Source organism: Ovis aries, chromosome 11 (genome assembly GCF_016772045.2).
Source record: "Ovis aries strain OAR_USU_Benz2616 breed Rambouillet chromosome 11, ARS-UI_Ramb_v3.0, whole genome shotgun sequence".
Classification (NCBI taxonomy): domain Eukaryota; kingdom Metazoa; phylum Chordata; class Mammalia; order Artiodactyla; family Bovidae; genus Ovis; species Ovis aries.
Genome location: NC_056064.1, coordinates 13,600,280 through 13,627,318, shown reverse-complemented (window position 1 = coordinate 13,627,318; position 27,039 = coordinate 13,600,280). Strand labels below are relative to the sequence as shown.

Below are 27,039 nucleotides of genomic sequence, written 5' to 3'. Positions count from 1 at the left end.
GTGGGTAAAGATGGATGCTCACGATCTGTTTCGCCGGCTCGGCGCGGGGGCCAAATTCGACCTGAGACGCTTCTCAGCGGACGCAGCTCGATTCCAGGTATTGTGGGCAGAAGCGCGAGTAACTGAGAAGGGGCGGGAGCCGGAGAAATTGCCGGCTGCTGGGGGAGCCCGCACTCGGAAACCCCGTGGCGTGGTTGTGGGGCATTTTCCCTCCTTTGGCGTTCAGCTTTCCGCAGCCTTTTGAATGAACCGTTTACCTGTGTTTCTGTAGACTTGGTTAGGTCTAGCAAGGAAACGTTTCACCTCCACTCCACCTTCCTGGCCGCTCTTCTGAGTTTATTGAAAGCACCGTTAGAATCTTACTCTCAAAAATTATCTTTTCTCCGAAACTGATGGAAAATAATTTGAAAAACAGCCACAACCCCAAACGGAGAGAACAGATTATTTCACGGTGGCCCCGGGTTTGTCTTGGCTTGCGTGGGCATGGTTTTTTTTTTTTAATTCCCGCTACTCCACGGCGTATTAAGTAGTGAGAACCATTTGAAATGGGCTCTCTTACAGAGGGAAAGGAGTGAGTGAGAAATCGAGAGAAGTTGGGACCCAGTTGTGAAAAATTTGAATATCAACTTTGGTATTGGGACTGGAGACATTTTTGTGTGTGCGCCACACCTGTGTTTCTTCTTTCTCTGACGGTACAGTGTAGTTGTTATGAGTTTGAACTCTGGAACCAGATTATTCAAGTTCAAATCCTGGGCCTACTAGTTACCAGTTTTGAGACCTTGGTAAAGTTACTTAACCTGTTAATGCCTCGATTTTTCTCATCTGCAATATTGCTATTTACCTTGTTAGAGTTTTTCAAGGAAGGAGGAATTTGATATATCTAAACATGGTTAGAATTTGCCTGATTATGTGGTGGTATTGCTATGCAGATTAAGCATAAGTGTTAGGTTTAAAAGTGTTAGTTGCTATTATGATTATCATTATTACTGTTATAAAGTCAGAAAAGGTATCATCTTGGATTCCATTTGCCCAAACTCTTGTCAGCTCAACAGATATTTGGCGAAAGACAAAAAAGATTGGGAGTCATTGTACCCACGTCCTTACTGTCAACGAGGCTAGAGTGATAACAATGCCGAATCTGTCCACAGCTTTCATTTAAAATGTTTTGGGTTTTAGATAGGAAAAAGGAAATATGACTTTGATTCCTCGGAGGTGCTACAGGGATTGGACTTTTTTGGAAACAAAAAGTCTGTCCCAGGTGATTGTGGGGCATTAAGAACTCATCAGGAGCTACGAGATGAAGAGAAAAAAGAAGAAGGCCAAATTGAAAGGAAGAAGGAGCAGAACAGGAAAAAGAAGAAGAAGATGACTTCAGGTTAGGGCTTGATTTATGGTTTTTGTCTTTTTTTTTTTTTTTTTTTCATTTACAGAAATAGTACAATCTTATGGTTACATATCAGACTATATGGCTGTTTGTCATTTGATAGCATTCAAGTTGTTTCAGGGTATTTGTGATTACAAATATTGTTACAGTAAAGATACTTGTAAATGTATCTTTTTATACAGGTGCTGTTATTTCTGTAATTAGCATCCCGAAAGTGGATTCAGTGGGCTGAAGGGCTCGCACACTTCTTCCTTTGAACAGATAACTGCAAAGTGACTGGCTTCCCTGGTGGCTCAGACAGTAAAGCGTCTGCCTGCAATGTGGGAGACCCGGGTTCGATCCCTGGGTCGGGAAGATTCCCCTGGAGAAGGAAGTGGCAATCCACTCCAGTACTCTTGCCTGGAAAATCCCATGGACGGAGGAGCCTGATAGGCTACAGTCCATGGGGTCGAAAAGAGTCAGACACGACTCAGTGACTTCACTTCATTTCACTTCACAGCCATGGCAGTGTTGGTCTTTTTTTGTTCTCCCCAATCTAATGAGTGAAACTTCTTTATTTATATTTTCTTGGTAACTGGTGAGATTGAACATCTTTTCATAGGCTTTACTGGATATTTACATTTCAAGTTTTGTGACTTGTTTGTATTCATTGGCTATTTTTCACAATTTTTTTTTTTTTTCCAGTACTCAATTACAGGGGTATTTGTCTTTTTCCTTGTTCGTCTATTAAGTTTCCTAGCCATTTTACCTTTTTGGTAAAGTAAATACTTACACATGATTTTTTAAAGTTATACAATGGTGAAAAGTAAATTTTCTTCCCAACATTTTTTCTCTAGTCCCCTGTTTCTCCAGAGGCAACCTCTGTTAATCAGTTTCTTAGATATTTTTGTAGAGCTAGTCTATTGACGTGTATTTATACCTCCCTTAAAAAGCATGAATGATGAATACTCTACCTGCTGTTCTGTCCTGAACCTCCCTTCCCTCTTCCCCTTTTATAAAAACGGTGTATCTTGGAATTTGTGACGAATGAGTAGGAAATGTGCTGCGTTGCTCATTTTCATGCAGCCTCATATCCCGTTATGCATGCCATTATTGATGTGACAAGTTCCTAAGTGTGGGCCTTTACCTTGTTTCTCCACTTTTGCTTGTACAGTGTCGCAGCAAATGTCATTCTACTCTGTGTGTATATGTGGGTATATCTCTTTGATAAATTCTTACAAATGGGATTTCATAGTTAACAGACAAACTTATTTTAAATTTAGGTATTTAGGAATTGTCCACCAGAAACATGGTATCATCAGGAAGTCTACTGCTTTGTTCATTGAACCATAGCATAGTGTCCCTTTATATATTGTAGGGATGTTCCATAATTGATTTGACAAGTTTCTGTGTTACGAACATTTACTTTGTTTCCAGTTTTGGTGACAGTGTTGCAATAAAAGTCATTTTACTTTCCTGGCTACAAGGGAGTTTAATATAAAGGCTTCCATCAAGATGAATCCTGAAAAGACCTGACACCAGCGTAGGGAAGAGATTCAAATACCGGCAACCAGAAACACAAGATACGTCCTGTAATCATTTACTAGCAAGTGTGGATAGATGTAAAGAGTTTTGATTGGAGAATTCAAGGTCTGGTGGATTAGTAATGATTCAGGTCTGTTAATGCCAGCTGTCTCCTCATAAAAGTGAGCATAATTTTTTTATTTTTTTAAAAAAGTCATTCCAGTTGGTGATGCCCACCAGCAGTGTATGAGAGTTTTCTTTTTCTGTTATTATAATTTGCCTCCTCATGTCGTATTACACCTTTTTTCTCTACTGTTCATCTGTTTCTCCTTAATTTCTTGGGGAAATTAGCTCTAGTCTCGCATACTGTGTTTACACATGTTTTCTAGTTTGTCCTCTTACAATCTTATTTATTTTTGCCATTTTATGTGTTAAATGTATCTTTTCCTTTATAATTTGTTTTTGCTTTTGTGCCCTAAGCATTAAATTAATATATTTTTAAAAATTCTCCCATACTTTCTTATTTGTAGTTTCATTTTGTTATATTGAAATCTGTGGCCCTCTGGGATTTTATTTGGTGTAAGGAGTAAATAAGGAACTAATTTAACTTTTTTTCCAGATGGCTAGCTGACTGTCTTAATGTACTGATAATCCATCTTCTCCCCATTGGATTCAGATACAGCTTTTATTGTAACTTATTTCCCATATATATTTGGGTCTTTGGGGTTTGTTCTATTTCATTTACTTCTGATTCTGTATTCATACACCAGTACAAGCTTGTTTCAGTTAACGTGGCCTTATGTTATAAATGGGCTTCCCTGATGGCTCAGACAGTAAAGAATCTGCCTGCAATACAGGAGACCCAGGTTCAGTCCCTGGGTTGGGAAGATCCTCTGGAGAAGGGAATGGCAACCCACTCCAGTATTCTTGCCTGGAAAGTCCCATGGACAGAGGAGCCTGGGGGACCAGAGTCCATGGGGTCACAAAGAGTTGGACACGACTGAGCGACTAATACTGTGTTATAAATCCCAGTAGAGTAGTGTGGCACACCATGTTTATCGATTGAGCAACTGGGTACGTTTTCCCTAAAGTGAGCTATAGGATCAGTGCAAATCCAATTAAAATTCTAGTAGGCTTTTTTGGTAGAGATTGAAAAGAACTAAAAAATAATAATAATAAACATACACTTACCATGTGATCCACCTGTTCTGCTCCTAGAATTTACCCAACAGAAAGGAAAACCTATGTTCTCACAAAGGCTTGTATACTTGTGTTCGTAGCAGCTTTGTTTGTAATAGCCAAAAATATGAAATGACCCAAGTGTCCCTGGACAGTGGAGAATAGACAGATTGTATATCCATACAATAGGATACTCCCTATAAATAAAAGGATTAAAATTATCGCTACATTCTCCAACATAGATTGAATGGATGAATCTCAGGATAACTACTAAGTGAAAGAAACCATACTAAATTTGGTACATACTGTATGATTCCATTTATATAAGATTCCAGGAAAAAATTAAGTTAATTAATCAACAATGAGAGAAAACAGGTCGTTGCCTAGGAATGGAGTAATGCATTATAAGGGGCTACAAGGAATTTTGGGAACTGATGAAAATGGCCTTAATTGTGTTGGTGGTTTAACAGGTGTGTTGTTGCTGTTTGGTCGCTCAGTCGTGTCCACCTCTTTTGCAACCCCATGGCCTGTAGTCTGCCAAGCTCCTCAGTCCAGGGGATTTCCCAGGCGAGAATACTGGAGTGGGTTGCCATTTCCTTCGCCAGGGGATCTTCTCAGGTCAGGGATCAAACCCATGTCCACTGCATTGCAGGTGGATTCTTTATCACAGAGCCACCAGGGAAGTCTAACAAGTACATACATATGTCAAAACTCCTCAAATTGCATACTTGAAATATATGCAGTTTATTGTGTCTGTTGTGCCTCAGTGAAGTTGAAAAAAATTTAAAAGAAATTCCAGAAGTAGTCTTTACTAATTACTGTTCTTAGAATTTTTTTTAGCTATCTTTGCATATTTATTTTCCCATGTAAACTTGAAAGTCAACTAGGCCAGTTACCAAAACTATCTAGTTGTATCAGGTGTTACTTTTTCTTTCAGTGTGAAGCTATGGCCTGTTTGTGCCACCTAAGAATGTTACAATTTAAATCTTTTAATTTTTTATAAAATATATTTTAGAAATTACTTCTGAAGAAGAAGTTTCTACTATACAGTGGATATCATCTGTGGAAGCAAAGATTGAAGATAAAAATGTTAAAAGAGAAAATAAACTAACTTCAGGAAAGTTAGAGCAGCTAAGAAAAGAAAAGGTGAGAAAAATATCTTCGCCCTAATTGTTTTTCTGGCCTTGTGCCTTTTCCACTGTGCTTGGGTTTTTTGTTCATCAAAGTATGATTTTGTTAAGATAGAAGATTATTTATAGTAGTCTAGATTTTACTTTAATGAAGACTTTAAGTAGCCTTTGTGCTGTGGCTGAAATTTTTAAAGTTTAAAATTTTTGAAAGTATCTTGAAACTTAAACAGGGTCAAATTTGATAATGTGTTTAGAATTAATTTTTTAAATTTCTCATTTCCCTTTGATAAACATAAAATGGGCCCACTTTCTCCTGTATGTTAAACTCACTGGTCTTGAAGAATTTCATGTGACAGGGATTTGAGAGTTGGAATTCTTAAGAAACCTGTTTTGTAACTTGAGACAACAAATATGCCATTGTTGGGTTTGCTGCACTCCTGCCGTGTTGTAGATGGAGTGGTGTTCAGCTCATTTAGTAATCCTGAATCCAGAATTTGGCTGTCTGGATCAGAGAGTGGGAAAAACAAAAACAAAACAAAAAACCAACATCGCTTGACTCTTCTAGCGGCAGTCAGTCGTAATAAGTAGAGTTTTTAGGGTAGATCATTAAAAAGCATTGGCCCTTGTGTGCTACGTGCCGCAGAAAACAAATAGATTGATTCAGTGCCTGTCTTGTAGCAGTTTATATGAGAGTGTGACCATGGCAGTAGCCCGTGAATATGGGGAATGCTATTCATGGCACTGACACACTAGACGTGAAAAGTGTGGGTAGATAGGCTTCATTGTTAGGAAGGCCGTCCTTCTATGAAAGGGCGGAAATTGTACCTAATATGTCTCTTTTAGGGCCTGGAATTTAACTAGTAAGCTTCATATGCTACTAACGTTTATTCCAAAAACTTATTATTGCTTTACAACATCTGACAATGTATTTTACCAGATCCCTTTATTTTACTTTTCAGCTAAACTTCTTCCGGAATAAACATAAAATTCATGTCCAGGGAACTGATCTTCCTGACCCAATTGCTACATTTCAGCAACTTGACCAGGAATATAAAATCAATTCTCGACTGCTTCAGAACATTCTAGATGCAGGCTTCCAGATACCTACACCAATCCAAATGCAAGCCATTCCAGTTATGCTACATGTGAGTGCGAAGGCCTCGGAGTGTGTGTGTGTGTGTGTGTGTGTGTGTGTGTGTGTGTGTGTGTGTGTGTGTGTGTTCATTCTCTTTCCTCTGTCTTTGAGATCCTCCCTTCTGCCTTATTGCCCCTTGTTGAAATCCTTGCCGTGCTCTAAACTCCCATCTCTAATGCCTGTGCCGCCATAAAATTTGTCCTGATCACTACTGCTTGATGTGATCTTTTTCCTTTACCAACACTCTTTCCCCTAACACCCAGTTCTCCATGTGTTTTCTTTTTCTTGCAACATTTATCTTACACTTTATATACTATGTATTTGCACTAACTGCACTTACATTTTCCATTTAACTAACAGTGTTCATCTTCTGAGGATAGAGACTCTGTTCTGTTTATCCATCATTGATTTGGTTTATAATATCCAAGAACTATTTCAGAAGTACTGAATTCTTGTATATAACCTAACTTTGTTTCTAATCCCAGTACTTTAAAAGATTTTGGCCACGCCGTGCAGCTTGTGGGATCTTAGTTCCCCAACCAGGGATTGTACCCGCACCCTCAGCAGTGAAATCACAGTCCTAACCACTGGACCACCGGGGAATTCCCATATCCCAGTACCTTTTGTTATTGAGCTATAGTTGAGTACTGAAAAAATACATAGATGTTAAGTGCACAGTTTAGTGAATTTCAGCAGTTTGATACCCTTTCCATTCAGTCCCCACCCCACCCTCACCCCAGAGGTGAGCACTCTTCTGGTTCTTTGTGTTGTTTAATCTCTCAGTTGTGTCTGACTCTGCAACCCTATAGACTGTAGCCCACCAGGCTCCTCTGTCCATGGGATTTCTCAGACAAGAATACTGGATTGGGTTGCCATTTCCTTCTCCAGGGGATCGTCTCAACCTAGGGATCAAACCCACGTCTCCTACATTCCAGGTGGATTCTTTACCGCTGGCCACCAGGGAAGCCCTGTCCTGGTTCTCACTGCCATATATTACAGAATCCCTATGAGTGGAGTCATTCATTATGCATTCTTGTATTTTTGGTTTCTTTCTTTCACTCTGTGAACTTTTTTTGAGATTCCTCCACGTTGCATATATCAATTTGTTACTGATATATGATATGCTGAGTTGTATTCTCTTGTATGAGTATACCATGATTTGTTTTTGCACTGTTGACAGAGGTATGAGTTAACTTAAATTTTTGGAAATTAAGTTTTTCTGAGGTTTCTTTTTGTAGTAGTGAGAGCTGACTTTTTCTCCCTACATAACCAAGACGACCTTCCCAGTTCTAGTCGCCAAAGGGTATGAGTTCCCTTCCTCCTCATCTGTATTAATCCTTTTCATTTTCTTTGGGAACTTAAATAAGAATATATTTGAAGGATGTTTTTGACTGACATTATAGCAAGTTTGCTTTTAATTTTCATTAAAATGTTGTTTCTGTAGTGACCTTAGCTTAAAGCTTTAGAAAGCACAGTGACTTTTTGAAGATTGTCACCTGTATATGACTGTCACTCGTGTTAGCACCACTTTTTATTTTACATTTAGTCCTTCTGTTATTTATTAGAAGTTTCCGTAAGGATGGAGCAATACAGATATCAGGACCAAAAGTTGGTTTTCTGATTTAACTTTGATAAAGAGGATTAGGAAAAAGGAAAATTTCAATTTCAATTCAATTGAAAATTGGATATGGTTGCGAATTATCTTTGGACTTTAGTAATCTACTTTCTTTACCCAGTTCAAATTAACGTTAGTGATAATGCTCAGAAACTCCGTTGGGGTGGTGGTAGCAGAGATGGGTGATGTCAGAAAAGCAGATATGGGAGAAGTTAGAAGAATGATGGGAATGTGAGTGTCTGGAGTTGCTGTGTATAATTTTATTTTTATGACTGGTAGCATGATTTGACTGGCACTGAAAAATGTATGTACTCTTCCTTATACTTAATGTGCTCTGTTTTTAGGGTCGAGAACTGCTGGCTTCTGCTCCTACTGGATCTGGAAAGACTTTGGCTTTTAGCATTCCTATTTTAATGCACCTGAAACAACCCACAAATAAAGGCTTCAGAGCCCTGATTATATCACCAACACGAGAACTTGCCAGCCAGGTATAACCTGTAGTTTCTGAAGAGTATGTGTTTGTCAGTCATCTGTCTTATTTGAGGGTAAAAGAAAGGTCCAGAAGAGTAAGGCCCGTGTCTTTGTCATGGTCAAGTATTGTGTACAAAGCATACTTCTTAGTATCTTACTGCATAAAGTCGTATAGTTTTCTAAAATATCATGATCTTGCATTTATACTTTGGCATATGCTCTAAGATCCTTGTAGTTGGAAGGCTACCATAACATATGTGTGTTAGTTGCTTAGTCAAGTCCAACTCTGTAAGTCCATGGGCTGTAGCCCATCAGGCTCCTCTGTCCATGGATTCTTCAGGCAAGAATCCTGGAGTGGATTGTCATTGCCTTTTCCAGGGGATCTTCCCTACCCAGGGATCGAACCTGGGTCATCTGCATTGCAGGCAGATTCTTTACTGTCTGAGCCACAGACAGAAGTGGGAAGTGGTCTGTAATATATATAGTTCCCCTTTAAAACTTTTTCTCACCTAGAAAAAAGGAAACCTCATCTCAGTTTTTGAGAAAGTAAAACTGTACAGCGATCCATTCAGCTCTCCCTGTGTGCTTAATGGAAACACATGCCAAGTATGAAATCGTTTTGAAACGGTACTTTATTCTTAAAAATAATAGAGTTGAAGAGTTTTGATTTTATCTCTTGGAACTGGTTTACTATACCTGAAGAAACTACTGAATCTTATTTGGCATTGAAGTTCCAAAATGCTAAGATTCCAAGTTAATCTACAGATTATCATAAGCTTACTTTCAGGTATTCATGGATTGATCCTAGATTTATTTTATAAATACTAAAGTGACTGTACATCTTACCCAGGTGTTTCAGCAGCTGATGTTTTTATCGTTTCTGTCTTAGATTCACCGGGAGTTAATAAAGCTCTCCGAGGGAACGGGATTCAGGATACACATGATCCACAAAGCAGCAGTTGCAGCCAAGAAATTTGGACCTAAATCATCTAAGAAATTTGGTGAGGGACTAGGTGGCCCCAATTGTAAAGGATCCACCTGCCAGTGCAAGAGACTTGGGTTCAATCCCTGGGTGGGGAAGATCCTGGAGGAGGAAATGGCAACTGACTCCAGGATTCTTGTCTGGAAAATTCCATGGACAAAGGAGCCTGGCAGGCCCCATGGGGTCACAGAGCCTGACACAACTGAGCATGCATTCAAGAGGATGGAAATTGTAAATTCAGTTCAGTTCATGCTTGAAATATAAGGGATTTGGAAATTACAAATATCCTAATTGCCACCTAAAAATTCTTAAAGTGTAGTTAGTTCGATTTTTAGAAAAGCTGAAAGAAATCTGCTCTCACCCAGTAGTTACATAAATATATACCAGGGGTTCTCCACCTTACCCTCCACCCCAGGGATATTTGGCAATATATGGAGATATTTTGTCACAGCTGGGGAGCTACTGTTAGAGGGATAGAAGCCAGAGGTACTATCGCACACCCTGCAGTGCGCAGAACAGCCTCCTGCAACAAGGGGTTGTCTGAACCAAAATGTCTGTAGTACTCAGAATCCCGGCTTTATTCTATTGGTTGTTAACCTGCCATGGAAATATTCTGCAGATCAGACTGGCTTACATCCCTATTCTTAACATCCACCAGAGAAGCTCTTTTACTTGGCTTTTATCTTGAACTTCTGAATAAAGTTCCATTTAAGGAAAGTATTTTCCTGAAAAACAAACGAATGTTTGAAAAGCAGACTGTTGGATGATTATATTCTTGCCTCTTAGAGGCCAAGTTCAGTTCACTCACTCAATTGTGTCTTAACTCTTTGCGACCCCATGAACCACAGCATGCCAGGCCTCCCTGTCCATCACCAACTCCCAGAGTTTACCCAAACTCATGTCTATTGAGTCGGTGATGCCATCCAACCATCTCATCCTCTGTTGTCCCCTTCTCCTCCTGCCATCAATCTTTCCCAGCATCATGGTCTTTTCAGATGAGTCAGCTCTTTGCATCAGGTGGCCAAAGTATTGGGGTTTCAGCTTCAACATTAGTCCTAGCAATGAACACCCAGGACTGATCTTCTTTAGGATGGACTGGTTGGATCTCCTTGCAGTCCAAGGGACTCTCAAGAGTCTTCTCCAACACCACAGTTCAAAAGCATCAATTCTTCAGCATTCAGCTTTCTTCACAGTCCAACTCTCACATCCATACATGACCACTGGAAAAACCATAGCCTTGACTAGACGGACCTTTGTTGGCAAAGGAATGTCTCTGCTTTTGAATATGCTATCTAGGTTGGTCATAACTTTCCTTCCAAGGAGTAAGTGTCTTTTAATTTCATGGCTGCAATCACCAACTGCAGTGATTTTGGAGCCCAAAAAAATAAAGTCTGATACTGTTTCCACTGTTTCCCCATCTATGTCCCATAAAGTGATGGGACTGGATGCCATGATCTTAGTTTTTTGAATGTTGAGTTTTAAGCCAACTTTTTCATTCTCCTCTTTCACTCTCATCAAGAGGCTTTTTAGTTCCTCTTCACTTTCTGCCATAAGGGTGGTGTCATCTGCATATCTGAGGTTATTGATATTTCTCCCAGCAATCTTGATTCCAGCTTGTGCTTCTTCCAGCCCAGTGTTTCTCATGATGTACTCTGCATATAAATTGAATAAGCAAGGTAACAATATACAGCCTTGATGTACTCCTTTTCCTATTTGGAACCAGTCTGTTGTTCCATGTCCAGTTCTAACTGCATACCAGTTTCTCAAAAAGCAGGTCAGGTGGTCTGGTATTCCCATCTCTTTCAGAATTTTCCACAGTTCATTGTGATCCAGGCAGGTCAAATAAAAGGAGAGTAAGGATTTAGTAGTTTGTGCTATGATGGATTTAAAAAATATGTACATTAGTTTGTTGTGTTATTGGTATAGTGCATATCAGCACTTCTCCGCACTTGAGGTTATTAACTGAAATGCAGGGGGCTTAATCCCCTAGTTCAAGAGGGATGAATGTTTCGCAGTTTGTACCATTTGTTTTTCCTTACAGATATCCTTGTGACTACTCCAAATCGACTAATCTATTTATTAAAACAAGATCCTCCAGGAATAGACTTAACAAGGTACATTAATAATGTCTTTTATGTTTGTTTTTCATTAAGTTGATTATATTTTGTCCTCAACTATAACATAATACTCGTATTATTGCCCTTTGGAGCTTGCTATCTGCCAGCTTTCAGTCAATGTTGGTGCTGAGAAAAAAGTAACTATCTGGTCTGAAATAAAGTTAACAGATTCTGATAAGCAATTAGTACAGAGTTTCCCTAGAAATTTTCACATCTTTTCAGCAGTGGTGATGGAGTTCCTAACGTTTATCTGAGGTTCTGACATTGCCAGTGGAACTTCATATCCTTTGGGTCTAATGGAATAGGTACATTAATTTATGTTGATCTTGTTTTGCCTTTTTATTGCTTATTTTTCTTGTACCTTTTTCTGGTACAGTATGTAGATCTGAGACGCATCATTGTGGTTTGAAGAAGTAGTTTAGTGACATGTCCTGGATCTTTCAGTTCAATAAACCACAAATGTGTTTTGTTGTTGTTTCTTAGTGTTGAATGGCTGGTAGTAGATGAATCAGATAAACTGTTTGAGGATGGCAAAACTGGGTTCAGAGACCAGCTGGCTTCCATTTTCTTGGCCTGTACATCCCACAAGGTGAAGAGAGCTATGTTCAGTGCAACTTTTGCCTATGATGTTGAACAGTGGTGCAAACTGAACTTGGACAATGTCATTACTGTATCCATTGGAGCAAGGTAATTCTTCCACGTTATCCCACTGATTTAAAAAAAAAAAAAAAAGTCATTATTTTAGACTAAAAGAGACAGGTTGTGTGGCCTAAGATTAATAAAAAGAGTTTTACTGAAAGAAACATATTCTTTAAAGTCAAGATTGATTAAGGATATTCTGTGTTAGAATAATCTAAAGGGACATTCTCATATTGTCATGTAGCTATTGCTGTCATCATGCATTTAGTTGATTTTTCCCTTCCATAAGTATGACCATGAGCTCTGTGGCCACCCAGAGGATTTAATCTCTTTGATGGCTTAACTCAGTAGGGCTGAGAGAAGGAAGCTGATGTAACTGAGCCACTTGATTATAATTCCTTTTTAAAAATATTTTGGGGTGCATTTATGCTAAATGGTAGGAAAAAAGTTTTATGAAATTATAATACTGCCCCTTGATACACTGTAGTGCAACCCATGAAATAGTATGGAGCTTCCCTGGTGGCTCAGACATTAAAGAATCTGCCTGCAGTGCAGGAGACCTGTGTTCAATTGCTAGGTTGGGAAGGTTCCCTGGAGAAGGGAATGACTGCGTACTCCAGTATTGTTGCCAGGAGAATGGAAATGAAGTAGTAAAAGTGAAGATTGTAGCTGTATGAGAAAGTGCGTGTAATACCATGTTAAGTAAAAAGCCAAATGAAATAATAAAGAATATCCTATCTACTTCCAACTTAAAACTCCTGTGTATAAAAAGAAAAATAGAACAGATTCACCATGAATATGAAGGGAGATAACAGAGTGGAAAAAGTATTTATACGTAGTATAGTATATTACAGTGGCTTATAGAGTGTTAATAAAGCCTTAAGATACCTCACTCCCAACTGTCTATAAATAAACCTTTGCTATCATTATGAAAAAAATTTAGCCATATGAAGCAACCTTTAAAATGTTCTCATTTTACCCAATAATTTTATTTTTAGAAAGATTTTGAAAGTAATTGGAAACATGAAAATATATGACTAGAACACAACAAAATATCAAAATTTATCCTAAAAGGGTAGAATTGTGGGCAACTTATTGTTTATGTCTTTTTTTTTTTAAGTGAAATAACATTTTTATAATCAGAACAGAACATTTAAAGACTTAAATAGACATTTCTCTGAAGAAGGCATCCAGATGGCCGATGGGCACATGAGAAGATGCTCAACATCACTAATTATTAGAGAAATGCAACTGAAAACTGCAATGAGGCACTGCCTCGCACCAGTCAGAACGGCCATCGTCAGAAAGGCTACCAAGAATGAACGCTAGAGAGGGCGTAGAGGAAAGGGGACCCTCCTACACTGTTGGTGGGACTGTAAATTGGTGCAGCCACTATGGAGAACAGTATGGAGATTCCTTAAAAAATTAAAAATAGAGTTGCCATATGATACATCAATTTTATTCCTGGGCATATATCCAGAGGAAACTAATTTGAAAAGATACATGCACCCCAGTGTTCATAGCAGCACTATTTATAACAGCTAAGATGTGGAAACAGCCTAAATGTCCACTGACATATAAACAGGTAAAGATGTGATGTGTACATACACAGTGGAATGCTGCTGCTGCTGCTAAGTGGCTTCAGTCATGTCTGACTCTTAGAAAAGAATGAAATAATGCCATTTGCAGCAGCACGGATGGACCTAGAGATGATCATACTAAGTGAGGCAAGTCAGAGAAAGACAGATATGATATTGCTTATGCGTAGAATCTAAAAATGATACAAGTGAACTTATTTACAAACCAGAAACAGACTCAAGGACATAGAAAATAAACTTATGAATACCTCAGGGAAAATTAGGGGGGAGGGGTAAAGTAGGAGTTTGGGATTAGCAGATGCAGACTTCTAAAGGTAAAATACATAAACCACATATAACTACCTATAATGGAAAAGAATTTGAAAAAGTGTGTGTGTGTGTGCGTGTGTGTGTGTGTGTGTGTGTGTAAAACTGAATCACCAGAGACTAATACAACATTGTAAATCAGCTGTACTTGAACTAAAATTTAAAAACTTTGGTATAACACGGAGCTCTGTGACAACCGAGGGGTAGGATAGGGAGCGAGGGGACATATGTATACGTAAGACTGATTCACGTTGTTAAATGGCAGAAACCAACACAACATTCTAAAGCAATTATTCTCTAGGTAGAAGTAAATTTAAAAAAACTTTGTCTTTAAAGTATAAATAATTAGGTACTTATATTGATAATGGAAAAAGTCATTCTGTTGGAGTTGTGTGTAAATTTTTTCATATATTTAGAATTTATGGGGAAAAACAAAGATTGGCTGTCACAAACTGTAAGATATGTTTTTCTCCTCAGGAATTCTGCAGTAGAGACGGTAGAACAAGAGCTTCTCTTTGTTGGTTCGGAGACTGGAAAACTACTGGCCATGAGGGAACTTGTTAAAAAGGTAGATTTGGGCTGCATTTTCAAACGTCGATGAAGCTCACCAAGCCTTGTATTACTGACGGGAGGCTGAGCACGTTTTCCTGCGTCGTGTTTAGTAATCCAGTGGCAAGTCAGTAAGAAGCACGTTGGAGCAACTCGTCCCAAGTGGAGAGGCTCACCTCTTAGAATAAAGTTACGTTTTCTGTCGCCAGCTCAGGGAAGGCTAGGGAAAGACCTAGTTGATGGCCTGAAAGCCTCCTTTTTCCACATCTGTGAACTAGCAGACCTCAGAGATAGTGGGGGTTCAGTTCCAGACCACCACAGTAAAGCCAATATCACAATTGAGTGAGTCACAGGAATTTTGGGGATTTCCCAGTGCATAGGAAAGTTGCATTTACACTATGCTGTAGTCAAGTGTGCAATGGCGTTATGTCGAAAAACCAGTGCACACACCTTAATTAAAAATACTTTACTGCTAAACTTGCTAACCATCACCTTCAGTGATTAGTGACATATTAGTAACATCAAAGAGGGCTGATCACAGCTCACCGTGGCAAATATAATAATTATGAAAAAGTTTGAAATATTGTAAGAATTACCAAAATGTGCTACAAAGACAAGAAGTAGGCAAATGGTGTTGGGAAAGAAAGTGGTGTCGATAGACTTGCTTGAACGTAGGGTTGCCGCAAACCTTTGATTCATGAAAAACCTGCAAAGTGCAGTAAAGCAAGAGTATGCATGGATCTATAAATCTCCCCCACCACTCTGCTGCTTCATGGAGAACTGGGGCCTTACATGAATAGGCCCCACTAGAGTGGGGTTTTTGTCTTGTTACTGAATTAATACAAACATAGTACTTAGAATAGTGCTTGGCACATTGTGCTCTATTTGTTAGTTTTGCTAATAATGATGTCACTTGGCAATAGGAAATGGAAGGTTTTCACAGATATTTACGTAGGATTATACTCCAGGGATTTTTAGCCATGTATGAACTTCAGTTTTGTGAACCTTCTGTAATTGTGTGAATGTCTGGTTGCCTATTGGAGAGCTTCGTATCTTCATTAGATTCTGAAAGGATGTATGGACCATAATAACAAGGTCAAGTCCTAATGCTGACACTTGAAAATATAGAAAGCTGGTTTGAGAGAGAAGCAGGGTTTGATAATACAAAATGTAAAAATCATTTGCTTAGAGCTGGTAGTTATAACTTAAATTTTGTCTAACTTGATAAGATAATTTTGAGAGAACTGAGAACCAGGAACTAAGCTTTGGGGAATACCCACAGTTAGGATAAATAATGGATTAAAGTGACAATTATTATATTTTAAGAAGGAACAAAAATGTTCTGAGGCACAGAAGCAAACAGATGTTTATTTCAAGGAGTGGACATCCATTGCTGTAGAAAGGTGAAGGGGGATTAATGAGACGATTTTTGGAATGGGCAAAATGGAGAGTACTGTTCAGGTTAAGTAGGAAAAGCCCATTGCAGAGAATGGGTGCTGAGGAAGATGGAGGCAGACTGAGACCACAGGTCTGAGAAATTTGGCAATTTCTAAATTGAAATGAATTAAAATCTTATGAAATGATGCAGATATATTCTTAGTTACGGGTTATGTGTGCTTTCTTTTAGGGTTTCAATCCACCTGTTCTTGTTTTTGTTCAGTCCATTGAAAGGGCTAAAGAGCTTTTTCATGAGCTCATATATGAAGGTATTAACGTGGATGTTATTCATGCAGACAGAACACAGCAACAGGTAAAGTCAAATGTAAACTTTCAAAACAACAAAGAACCAAGTACTGGCATTTATGAAGCACTTGTTTTCCATTCCCAGAGTGGTACTAAAACATCTGTTGTATGTTCTGTTACCCAGAGAGATAACACAGTCCACAGCTTCAGAGCAGGAAAAATCTGGGTTCTTATTTGTACAGCCTTGCTAGCCAGAGGGATCGATTTTAAAGGTGTGAACTTGGTTATCAACTATGACTTTCCAACCAGCTCAGTGGAATATATTCACAGGATAGGTGAGTCATGTGCCCCTCCCCCTCGCTCATCTGACTGAGCATGTCTACCAGAGTCCCTTCAGCATGTTCATTTTTTTCAGTACTGTGAAAATCCAGTGACTTGTATATGTGAATCTTGAAGGTCCCATTCCCCTCAAAAATGAGTTTGTTTTTTTGTTTGTTTTTTAATGATCTGATTTCTCTTAGGTCGAACTGGAAGAGCTGGGCATAAAGGAAAAGCTGTTACATTTTTCACTGAAGATGATAAACCATTATTAAGAAGGTAAATTAGGAGAAATAGCTTACTGTTAAGTTGGCAAAGTTTAGTTCTTTATTCTTATACACAGTTAATGGATAATTACAAAACGGCTGTGTCCCAGTTCTGTTATGGTATTAGTCAACCAAATGTTAGCCATGAAAGAAAAATGATCAAAAGACTTCATTTTTGTCCTTCCATTGTTAGATTTTGGAAGTATTCACAAGAGAATATTCGTTTAAGTTTCAGACTCACAGAATTCTCCCAATAACATCACTTAATATTAATCACAAGGTAATATTAAGGTTTTTGGATTAGTGAATAGTTAAAGTTAATCCCTGAATCTCTTATGTTACAGCCTAGTCAAAATGATCTCTTAGCATGGTGCATTCTTCCCATTACTCTTAGGGCAGATGGAGTTTATCTTTAGTCCCAGGTCACTTGTCATAGAGGGAAAACTGTTTTAGTTACATACTCCGATATTATTCAGTTGTAGCCCCTTGAGGCCTGGGTAACCTATGTTAGATACATTTTTAGAATCTCATCTTAATTTAGCCCATCATCATAGATGTTAATGTAAAAGCTGAGTTGTATTTCCTACACTTGGGCTGCCTACGGAAATGTTAGGCTGATGATAACTGACAGCAGTTCCTATTTCTAACAAACGAAATCAAGCTGTGGATGGAGGTGGTTTGTACATTGACCTGTTTCTCAGTTGTGGCACAGATTTTGATTTGTGCCTTCTGAGCCTTGGCTCTGTCCACCTTGGTTTTGTCATGAGCAGACATTCTCGTGTGATATGTAGGGGACTATATTCCAGCAGCCTTGATGCACCTGAGTTCTCAGCAGCTCTAAGCATGTGACTGTGATGACCCCCCGTATCAGTGTGTGCACCTCAGTTTTCTTTTCCATCTGGGAAATGGGGATAATGATGATACTTACTACAAAAGCTTGTAAGTGACTGTACATTGAATAAGTGACTGTACATGAGAAGCTCAAGCCAGCCAAGCGCTGTGATTTAATAAATTTAAGTGTGACTCTGACTTCACTGTTTCATCCAACACTGGACTGTGCTGGTTAGGGCTTGATACATGTCGAGTAGAAGCGGTTGCTAGCTAAAATTATTCATCAGTACCTTGATTGCAGTCCAGCAGACTGTTCTCTCAGTAGTCCGATATGATTGCTTCTGGCAATAATTGGCAATAATTTATCAGAACACTTTACTGGATTAGTTTCTTGTTTGTGTAGTCTCAGTTCCTCTTCCGTTGTGCAGAGGGTTTAAGTACATAAGCAACAGTTTGACAAGATACAAATTTATGTTTACTGGTACCTTTTTCAGTGTTGCCAATGTTATCCAGCAGGCTGGATGTCCTGTCCCAGAGTACATAAAAGGTTTCCAGAAACTACTAAGGTACAGTCTTGAATTTCTTTGGGAGTTTTTCTCTCTTTGCATGTACATTCTTACTTTCACACTCGTACATTATAGTTCTATCAACATTACTATTTTAGAACATTTTAAAGTAAAACTTTCCTCTTAAATATTTGTGAATACTGTGTGTTCTTTCCCTATCAGTTTTTCATCCTTGAAATTTTAAGTACTCAGATTTTTAAAAGATTATTAAATGTGAGTGAAATATGCCTCATTTTAATTCATAAAGCTAGTAAAAAGTAGTTAATTGGCCCGAATCAGACTCTAGCACTTATTGGCAGGCTATGAGAGTGACACGTATTTTAATCATAATCAGTGCCTTTTTAAAAATTGGTTCAATTTCATCTCTTTGGATTACCACTCTAGATACTATTAGGTAAACTAATATATTACAGTGGATACAGTGTTGTCACTGTAAACCAGGAAGTAGATAAACAAATTTTGTGACCAAGAACCAAAACTAGTTTTAGTTTTAGCTTTCTAAATTAAGTTGCACTTAATTCAGTTCTTTCTTCTCTTTGTAACTTCCAGTAAACAAAAGAAAAAGATGATTAAGAAGCCGTTGGAAAGGGAGAGCATTAGTACAACTCCGAAATATTTTTTAGAAAAAGCTAAGGATAAACAGTAAGTATACGGTAAAAGTTAGTTTGACTCTGTCGTATTCATATAACATGGGCATTATTTTTCCTTAGGATAGGTTTTTAGAAATAAAATTTGATAGGTCTACAGTCCGTTATGGAGAAGGAAATGGCAACCCACTCCAGTATTCTTACCTGGAAGATTCCGTGGACAGAGGAGCCTGGGGGGCTAGAGTCCACGGGGTCACAAAGAGTTGGACACAACTGAGCGACTAAACATTAACAACAGTCCGTTATAGAATGTAATTTTATTACATTATAGAATAATAAAAGTAATATATCTTAGGTTGCTAATGATTTGGAAACTTGGTTAATTCAATCTTGGAATTTGTCTTAATATATTAATGATTTTCTTTTCCATCTTTGGAAATATGATTTCAATTCACTGTGAGTTAGAATTGCACTGTCCACTATCTCCACATGGACTTCCCAGGTAGCACTAGTGGTAAATAACCCACCTGCCAGTGCAGGAGACTAAAGAGACACAGCTTCAGTCCCTGGGTCTGGAAGATCCCCTGCAGAAGCCCATGGCAACCCACTCTAGTATGCTTACCTGGAGAGTCCAGTGGACAGAGGAGCCTGGCGAGCTACAGTCCGTGGGGTCACAAAGAGTCAGATGCAGTGACTTAGGACACACGTATGCACCATCTCCACGCAGCCTGCATCTGGACACACTACTGCAGCCACTTGTTAGGACTGTCAGCTCACGTCAACGGAGTATTCCTTGAAGCTTCGTATTCTGGAGAGGATTTCAGTAGGATTTACACTGAAGCATGTTGAAACATCTCTGAAAAGTATAATTTGAGTAAATTATAAATTTATTTATATGTAAATTATAAACATTTACATATTCATATAAAATTATATACAAAAAGTACAGTTTTTTCTTTTTCTGTTTTTTTAGACTGTACACAGGACTACCTTTTTTGCCTATCACTACTAGGAAACCGTGATCTCATAGGGGCAGACTAAAATATTCTGCATAGTACTAGTCTTTCCACTATTTAAGAAAAATGACACTTTGAATTCTGTCAGTACCAGTTAATATATAGCATATATAAAAGGTGGGCATTTACCAAGTACTTACTGTCCATCTTTAGCCTTACTGCATATATCTGTATTAATATGTACTACGTATATAATATGTAGTAAGTTGTAAAAAGGGTGTAAAATGAGACCCCTTTCCTGAAGTTAGGGAAAGGAGATTAGTATACATGAAAAAATAATTAGAAAATAATTTTTAAGTAAAATAGAACCTAGAGAAGGGAAAAATCATTATGAATTGGTGTCGTTTACAAAAAGTTTTACAGAAGTAGAATTATCTTCAGGGATAGGTAAAATTTAGGCATGTAGAAGGAACAAGGTGAACTCAGGTGAGAAAACTGGCCTGCACTTACCTTCTGAGAGAAAGTCAGCCTGACATTTTGTATTAATTGTGGGAAGTCATGTTCAAGCCCAGTACATGGCGTGTACAGAGTGTCCCAAGGGTTTAGTGGTTTTAAGCTTTAATAATGGGAGGAATAAATGTTACAACCTTACGAAAATACATCGCTGGAAAGATTAATTCATACCTAATCAGTGTTGTGCCTTCTTAATGCATTTTTAATTTTTCTTTGTGGCAACAGTTGCTGGGTGGATTATTAGAGGTTTAGTAGACCAGTGCATTGGCACAGGAGGTTGCCCTGCTTTGTCACCTTATCTGTCTCACTAGACTTTTTCTTGCGAGGAGCTGTTTCTGAATTGTTGCATGTACATCAGAACCTCATTCTTGGGTGATCGTAAAGCTGATTGAAAGTGTAATCCTTTTAGGTACTGACTAGCAGCTGAGGAAAGTTTTTACAAAGACAGAAAATCAACTAGAGCATAAAATCGTGGCTCTGTTGAACTGTAATAATAAATACTGATATTTTAAATTATATTTTAATTGTTGATTTTTACAAATCCGTAGCCTTTATGCCCTGAAGTTATTAAAACTTATGGCTGCACTAAGACTTTGAGGACACTTGATATAAACCTGTCCCTAGCCCCTGCTTAAGATGCTTTGGTTGTCTATTTTCTTCACATTTAAAAACCATACTTCTTAACATACACAGAAGAGCTGATCTGACACCAGCTTACCTTTCCACTGTAGATGTTGCTATGATGATCCTACCCACACCTGTGGCCTCAGCTCTATGCTGATTACTGTTAAGTCCATATCTTCAGACCCTGCTTCCCAACTGAGTAATAAACCTAAATCCTGTTGCCTAGTGGACCTCACATCAGGCACTATAGACTCACCCTGGTGTAGTAGAGGGTGGAGGAGACTGGATATGGAGCAAGAAGAACTGGCTCTAATATCACCTCTTCCTGTGTGATTTTGAACAAATCACTTCACATCTTTCCCCCTGTATAGAATGGAAATAGTTACATAAATAATAACTCTGCCGCTGTTAGTTAAGGATCAAGTGAGTTGATTGGCATTACTCTGCTGCAGTATGCAAATGTTGATTATTTTCTCAAAAGTTTTTTTCTTGGGTTGAGAGTTAGTTGATGGCATTCACCATTCACCAAACTCTAAAATCAGAATATCAGAGTTCATATCTAATATTATCAGTGTGTGATGATCTGCAATTACTCAACCACTCCACCTCATTTTCCACATCTGTATAACGAGGATACTAATAGAATCTTTTTCATAAGTTAGAAGATCTGAGTTGGTACATAGAAAGCACTTGTAACAGTGTCTAGCAGTTAATCAATGTGAACTCTTTATTAGGTCAGAATCTTTTATGCCATGTTGTGATGTAGTTTATTGTGGTGTTTCTCTCTCACTTAGGTGGATGTGTTTTTCTAAAGGGCAGAGACACAGCCCTTTAGAAACAGCAGAAACATCAGAGACACAGCTTTGTGTTCCTGATGTCTCATATACTTGATCGTGGAGGTTTCAGTAAATGTTTATTAAACTGGTAGGGCTTTGGAAAGTACATATATCTAAAATTTCTAATTCAACTTTCCTTTCATTGTCACAGGAAAAAGGTCACTGGTCAGAACAAGAAGAAAGTAGCTCCTAAGGACAAAAGTTAAAAACAAACTTTAAAAGAACTGTATCACAAATGTGATTTTATAATTCCAGCATGAATGTTTTTTTCATGGAATATATCGTCTTATAATCACCTGTACCAAACATTTGAAGTCAACCACAAGAACAGGGGACTGGTGAAAAATGATCCTAAATTCTCAGTGTATCATGTCAAGTTTTAATTCGTAGGTGATTTTTAAATGATTATACAATGGAAAAAACATTCATTGACATCCGTGTGATTTGAATCCAGAGTGATTCTTCTTATAGAAGACCTAAAGCTTATACTAAAAGTAACAACACCCAAATGTGGTGAGCTGGATTTTTCCCTTCAAGTGTGAAGGAAGGTGTTGTATATGCTGTGGAGAGGCATTTGGAACCACATTGCAAAGTAAAGTCTTGATCCCCTTCCTACCCACTTTTTTTTGGGGTGTTGTGGGAGGGAAATGGACAAGAGGCAACACAAGCTGTCTACCAAGAATAAACCTACTCATCTGTCTATTTCGCTGTTTCTAAATTTGTTGATGGCTTTTTGTAGTAGGAGCCGTAACAACGAGATTCCTTCCCCCCACCCGCCATACAGCAAATTCCCATTGGCTATCTATTTTACATATGGTAATATAAATTTCCATGATACTCTCTCCGTACATCTCACCCTCTCCTCCCCTCTCCCTGTGTCCATAAGTCTGTTCTCTATGTCTGTTTCTCCATTGCTGCCCTGCAAATAAATTCTTCAGTACCATTTTTTTCTAGATTCTGTATATGCATTAATATATGATATTTATCTTTCTCTTTCTGACTTACTTCTCTCTGTATGATAGGCTCTAGGTTCATCCACCTCATTAGAACTGACTCAAATGTGTCCCTTTTTAATGGCCAAGTAATAGTCCATTATTCAGAACTGGACATGGAACAAAAGACTGGTTCCAAATAGAGAAAGTAGTACGTTAAGGCTGTATATTGTCACCCTGCTTGTTTAACTTATGCAGAGTACATCATGAGAAATGCTGGACTGGATGAAGCACAAGCTGGAATCCAGATTGCTGGGAAAAATATCAGTAACCTCAGATATGCAGATGACACCACCCTTATGGCAGAAAGTGAAGAAGAACTAAAGAGCCTCTTGATGAAAGTGAAAGAGGAGCGTGAAAAGGTTGGCTAAAAGCTCAACATTCAGAAAACTAAGATCATGGCATCTGGTCCTATCGCTTCATGGCAAATAAATGGGGAAACAGTGGTTGACTTTATTTTTTTGGGCTCCAAAATCACTGCAGATGGTGACTGCAGCCATGAAATTAAAAGACGCTTACTCCTTGGAAGGAAAGTTATGACCAACCTAGATAGCATTTTAAAAAGCAGAGACATTATTTTGCCAACAAAGGTCCATCTAGTCAGAGCTATGGTTTTTCCAGTAGTCATGTATGGATGTGAGAATTGGACTATAAAGAAAGCTGAGCACCAAAGAATTGATGCTTTTGAACTGTGGTGTTGGAGAAGACTCTTGAGAGTCCCTTGAACTGCAAGGAGATCCAACCCATCCATCCTAAAGGAAATCAGTCCTGAATATTCACTGGAAGTACTGATGTTGAAACTAAAACTCCAATACTTGGGCCACCTGATACGGAGAACTGGCTCATTTGAAAAGACCCTGATGCTGGGAAGGATTGAAGGCAGGAGGAGAAGGGGACGACAGAGGACGAGATGGTTGGATGGCATCACTGACTCGATGGACATGAGTTTGAGTAAACTCTGGGAGTTGATGATGGACAGGGAAGCCTGGCATGCTGCAATCCCTGGGGTTGCAGAGTCGGACACAATTGAGTGACTGAACTGAATATTCCATTCTGTATATGTATATGTACCACAACTTCTTTATCCATTCTTCTGTTGATGGATATCTAGGTTACTTCCATATTGTAGCTATTGTAAATAGTGTTGCAATGAACAATGGCATACGTAGGTCTTTTTCAATTTCGGTTTTCTCAGGGTATATGCCTAGGAGTGGGATTGCTGTGTCATATGGTGGTTTCATTCCTAGTTTTTTTAAGGAATTTCCATACTGTCTTCCATAGTGGCTGTACCAATTTATATTCCCACCAACAGTGCAAGAGCATCCCCTTTTCTCCACATGAGAGTCCTTTTATGTGGCTGGTTATTCAAGTTCCCTAGGGTTTTAAATTCTTTGGCCTGTTAAATATCTTTTTACTTCATCAGTAACATAGCTCAGACCTTACCTGTCACAGTGTTGTAGCTACCAGAATATGGTCAGCTTCTCCCTTTCCTACTTCGTTTTCTGTCATGCAACCATGTTCTTCCCTGTCTCTTTCCATTCAAGATGACTTTGCTAGAAAACTGACACACGCTTTATCCTGGTAAGGCAGAATGTCCCTGTTGCTTGATACACCATTGGTACAGTTCTACAGCCTCTCTCTCCTGAGGCTTTATGGCCCTTCAGTCCAGTTAGCATGCAAGTCTCTGCCAAGGGTAAAGGATTATGGTTATATAGTGCTACAGACTATTAACTTGGGCAGATTTTTCTCAATTGCTTGTTTTGTACAAGTGGGCCTTAGGAAGCATCACTGTGAACAAAGCTAGTGGACGTGATGGAATTCCAGTTGAGCTATTTGAAATCCTAAAAGATGATGCTGTGAAAGTGCTGCACTCAATATGCCAACAAATTTGGAAAACTCAGCAGTGACCACAGGACTGGGAAAGGTCAGTTTTCATTCCAACACCAAAGAATGCTCAAACTACTGCACAATTGCACTCATCTCACACGCTTGCAAAGTAATGCTCAAAATTCTCCAAGTCAGGCTTCGACAGTACGTGAACCGTGAACTTCCAGATGTTCAAGCTAGATTTAGAAAAGGGAGAGGAACCAGATATCAAATTGCCAACTTCTGTTGGATTATTGAAAAAGCAAGAGAGTTCAGAAAACGTCTACTACTGCTTTATTGACTATGCCAAAGCCTTTGACTGTTTATCACAACAAACTGTGGAAAATTCTTAAAGAGATGGGAATACCAGACCACCTGACCTGACTCCTGAGAAATCTGTGTGCAGGTCAGGATGCAACAGTTAGAACTGGACATGGAACAACAGACTGGTTCCAAATAGGGAAAGAAGCACATCAAGGCTGTATATTGTCACCCTGCTTATTTAACATATACAGAGTATCATGAGAAACGCTGGGCTGCAAGAAGCACAAGCTGGAATCAAGATTGCCAGGAGAAATATCAATAACCTCAGGTATGCAGGTGACACCACACTTATGGCAGAAAGCGAAGAACTAAAGAGCCTCTTGAGGAAAGTGAAAAAGTTGGCTTAAAACTCAACATTCAGAAAACTAAGATCATGGCATCTGGTCCCATCACTTCATGGCAAGTAAATGGAGAAACAGTGACAGACTATTTTGGGAGGGCTCCAAAATCACTGCAGTTGGTGATTGCAGCCATGAAAAACGCTCCTTGGAAGAAAAGTTATGACCAATCTAGACAGCATATTAAAGAGCAGAGACGTTACCTTGCCAACAAAGGTCCAGCTAGTCAAAGCTATGGTTTTTCCAGTAGTCGTGTATGGATGTGAGAGTTGGACTATAAAGAAAGCTGAGCACCAAAGAATTGATGCTTTTAAACTGTGATGTTGGAGAAGACTCTTGAGAGTCCCTTGGACAGCACGGAGATCCAACCAGTCCATCCTAAAGGAGATCAGCCCTAAATATTCATTGGAAGGACCGATGCTGAGGCTGAAATCCCAATACTTTGGCCACCTGCTGCGAAGAACTGACTCACTTGAAAAGACCATGATGCTGGGAAAGATTGAGGGCAGGAGAAGGGGGTGACAGAAGATGAGATGGTTGGGTGGCATCACCGACTCGATGAACACGAGTTTGAGTAAACTGCGGGAGTTGGCAATGGACAGGGAGGCCTGATGTGCTGCAGTCCATGGGGACGCAAAGAATTGGATACGACTGAGTGAACCGAGTTTTGTACAGTTGAATAAAAAATTGACTTCATACATGTAAGGTACTTGGAGTGGCACCTGACATGAATGTTAGTTATTGTCATCGATACTATAATAAACTTTCCTTAGCAACATTTGAATTAAAATTATTTATTTCCTTTATTCAGTCTTTTATTCTAGAGTCAGGATGGGTAGACTCCAACTTAAAATATTTTAGATGGGACAAAAATTGTTCAGCTTCAGAATTTAAGTGGCGACCTATTGCTGCAAGGTGCAAGAAATACTTTAACAAGCCTGTGATGTTTTTGTTTGTTCTTGCAAACAGATCCTTGACTCACAATATATTCTGGAGGTGGATGTACTGTTGCCACCCTTTGCCAATCTTTTTTTTTTTTTAATTACTGAAATTGAGGGTAATACCAACTGTGTCTCAAGATTAGAAGCACTTAGCACTGTGCCTGACATGCGATCACATCACCAAAAAATATTCTTTAAATAAACATTATGGGTTTGGTTCGGAATACAAAGCTTCATAACATAGCCCCTGCCCTAACAGTGTAGTGGCGGGGATAAAGGAAAGGGACAGATAGGGAGGTGAATGCCATGTTAGACATGAGGCCACGGTGCTGAAGCATCACATGAGCGCGCCCACCCAGCTGGAAATGTCAGGAGAGGCTGACAGCCGGAGACTTAGAACAGCCAGCATGCAAAGGAGAACAAAGCATTCCCAGCAGAAACAGAGATTATGTCTCGTATGATCCTTGAAATACTCCCTTTCTTTCTTTCCTTTTTTTAAGTAGTTTCTCCTCTCTTAAAATCACTCATCTTTTAAAGTGGCTACATAAGCCTATATCTGCTTCATTTGTCAATGGATTTATATGGAGTTTGGTTGTATGTATCAATTGATATCAATTGGAAAATCTACACAGTTCCATCTAAAAAGGGGAGGAATGAAATTTGTGGACATGAGGGAAAAAGCAAATGGCACCCTGTAGTTGAAATAAGCAAGGACTTTGAGGTCAAACTCTTGAACTTGGATCCTGGTCCTGGTGTTTTGCAGCTGTGTGGTCTGAATTACAAATTCTTT

General features: G+C 38.8%; 1 protein-coding gene across 1 annotated transcript; it reads left to right on the top strand.

The window, feature by feature from the left end:
• DDX52 (DExD-box helicase 52) lies at window positions 1-26,086 on the top strand. Its single transcript, XM_004012439.5, has 15 exons — window positions 1-97; window positions 1,177-1,375; window positions 5,082-5,212; window positions 6,156-6,341; window positions 8,291-8,434; window positions 9,307-9,418; window positions 11,441-11,513; window positions 12,000-12,203; window positions 14,537-14,627; window positions 16,236-16,358; window positions 16,476-16,626; window positions 16,813-16,888; window positions 18,201-18,272; window positions 18,822-18,914; window positions 21,940-26,086. The coding sequence occupies exons 1-15, from the start codon at window positions 11-13 to the stop codon at window positions 21,992-21,994; spliced, it is 1,797 nt and encodes a 598-aa protein (XP_004012488.3). The 5' UTR covers window positions 1-10; the 3' UTR covers window positions 21,995-26,086.
• Window positions 26,087-27,039: the final 953 nt, after the last annotated feature.

Excerpts from the sequence above, each read along its gene's own strand:
- DDX52 (XM_004012439.5), top strand. The coding sequence starts at position 11 with ATGGATGCTCACGATCTGTTTCGCCGGCTCGGCGCGGGGGCCAAATTC. Across the intron at positions 1,376-5,081 it reads GAAGAAGAAGATGACTTCAG|AAATTACTTCTGAAGAAGAA; the intron begins GTTAGGGCTTGA and ends AATATATTTTAG. Across the intron at positions 5,213-6,155 it reads AGCAGCTAAGAAAAGAAAAG|CTAAACTTCTTCCGGAATAA; the intron begins GTGAGAAAAATA and ends TTTACTTTTCAG.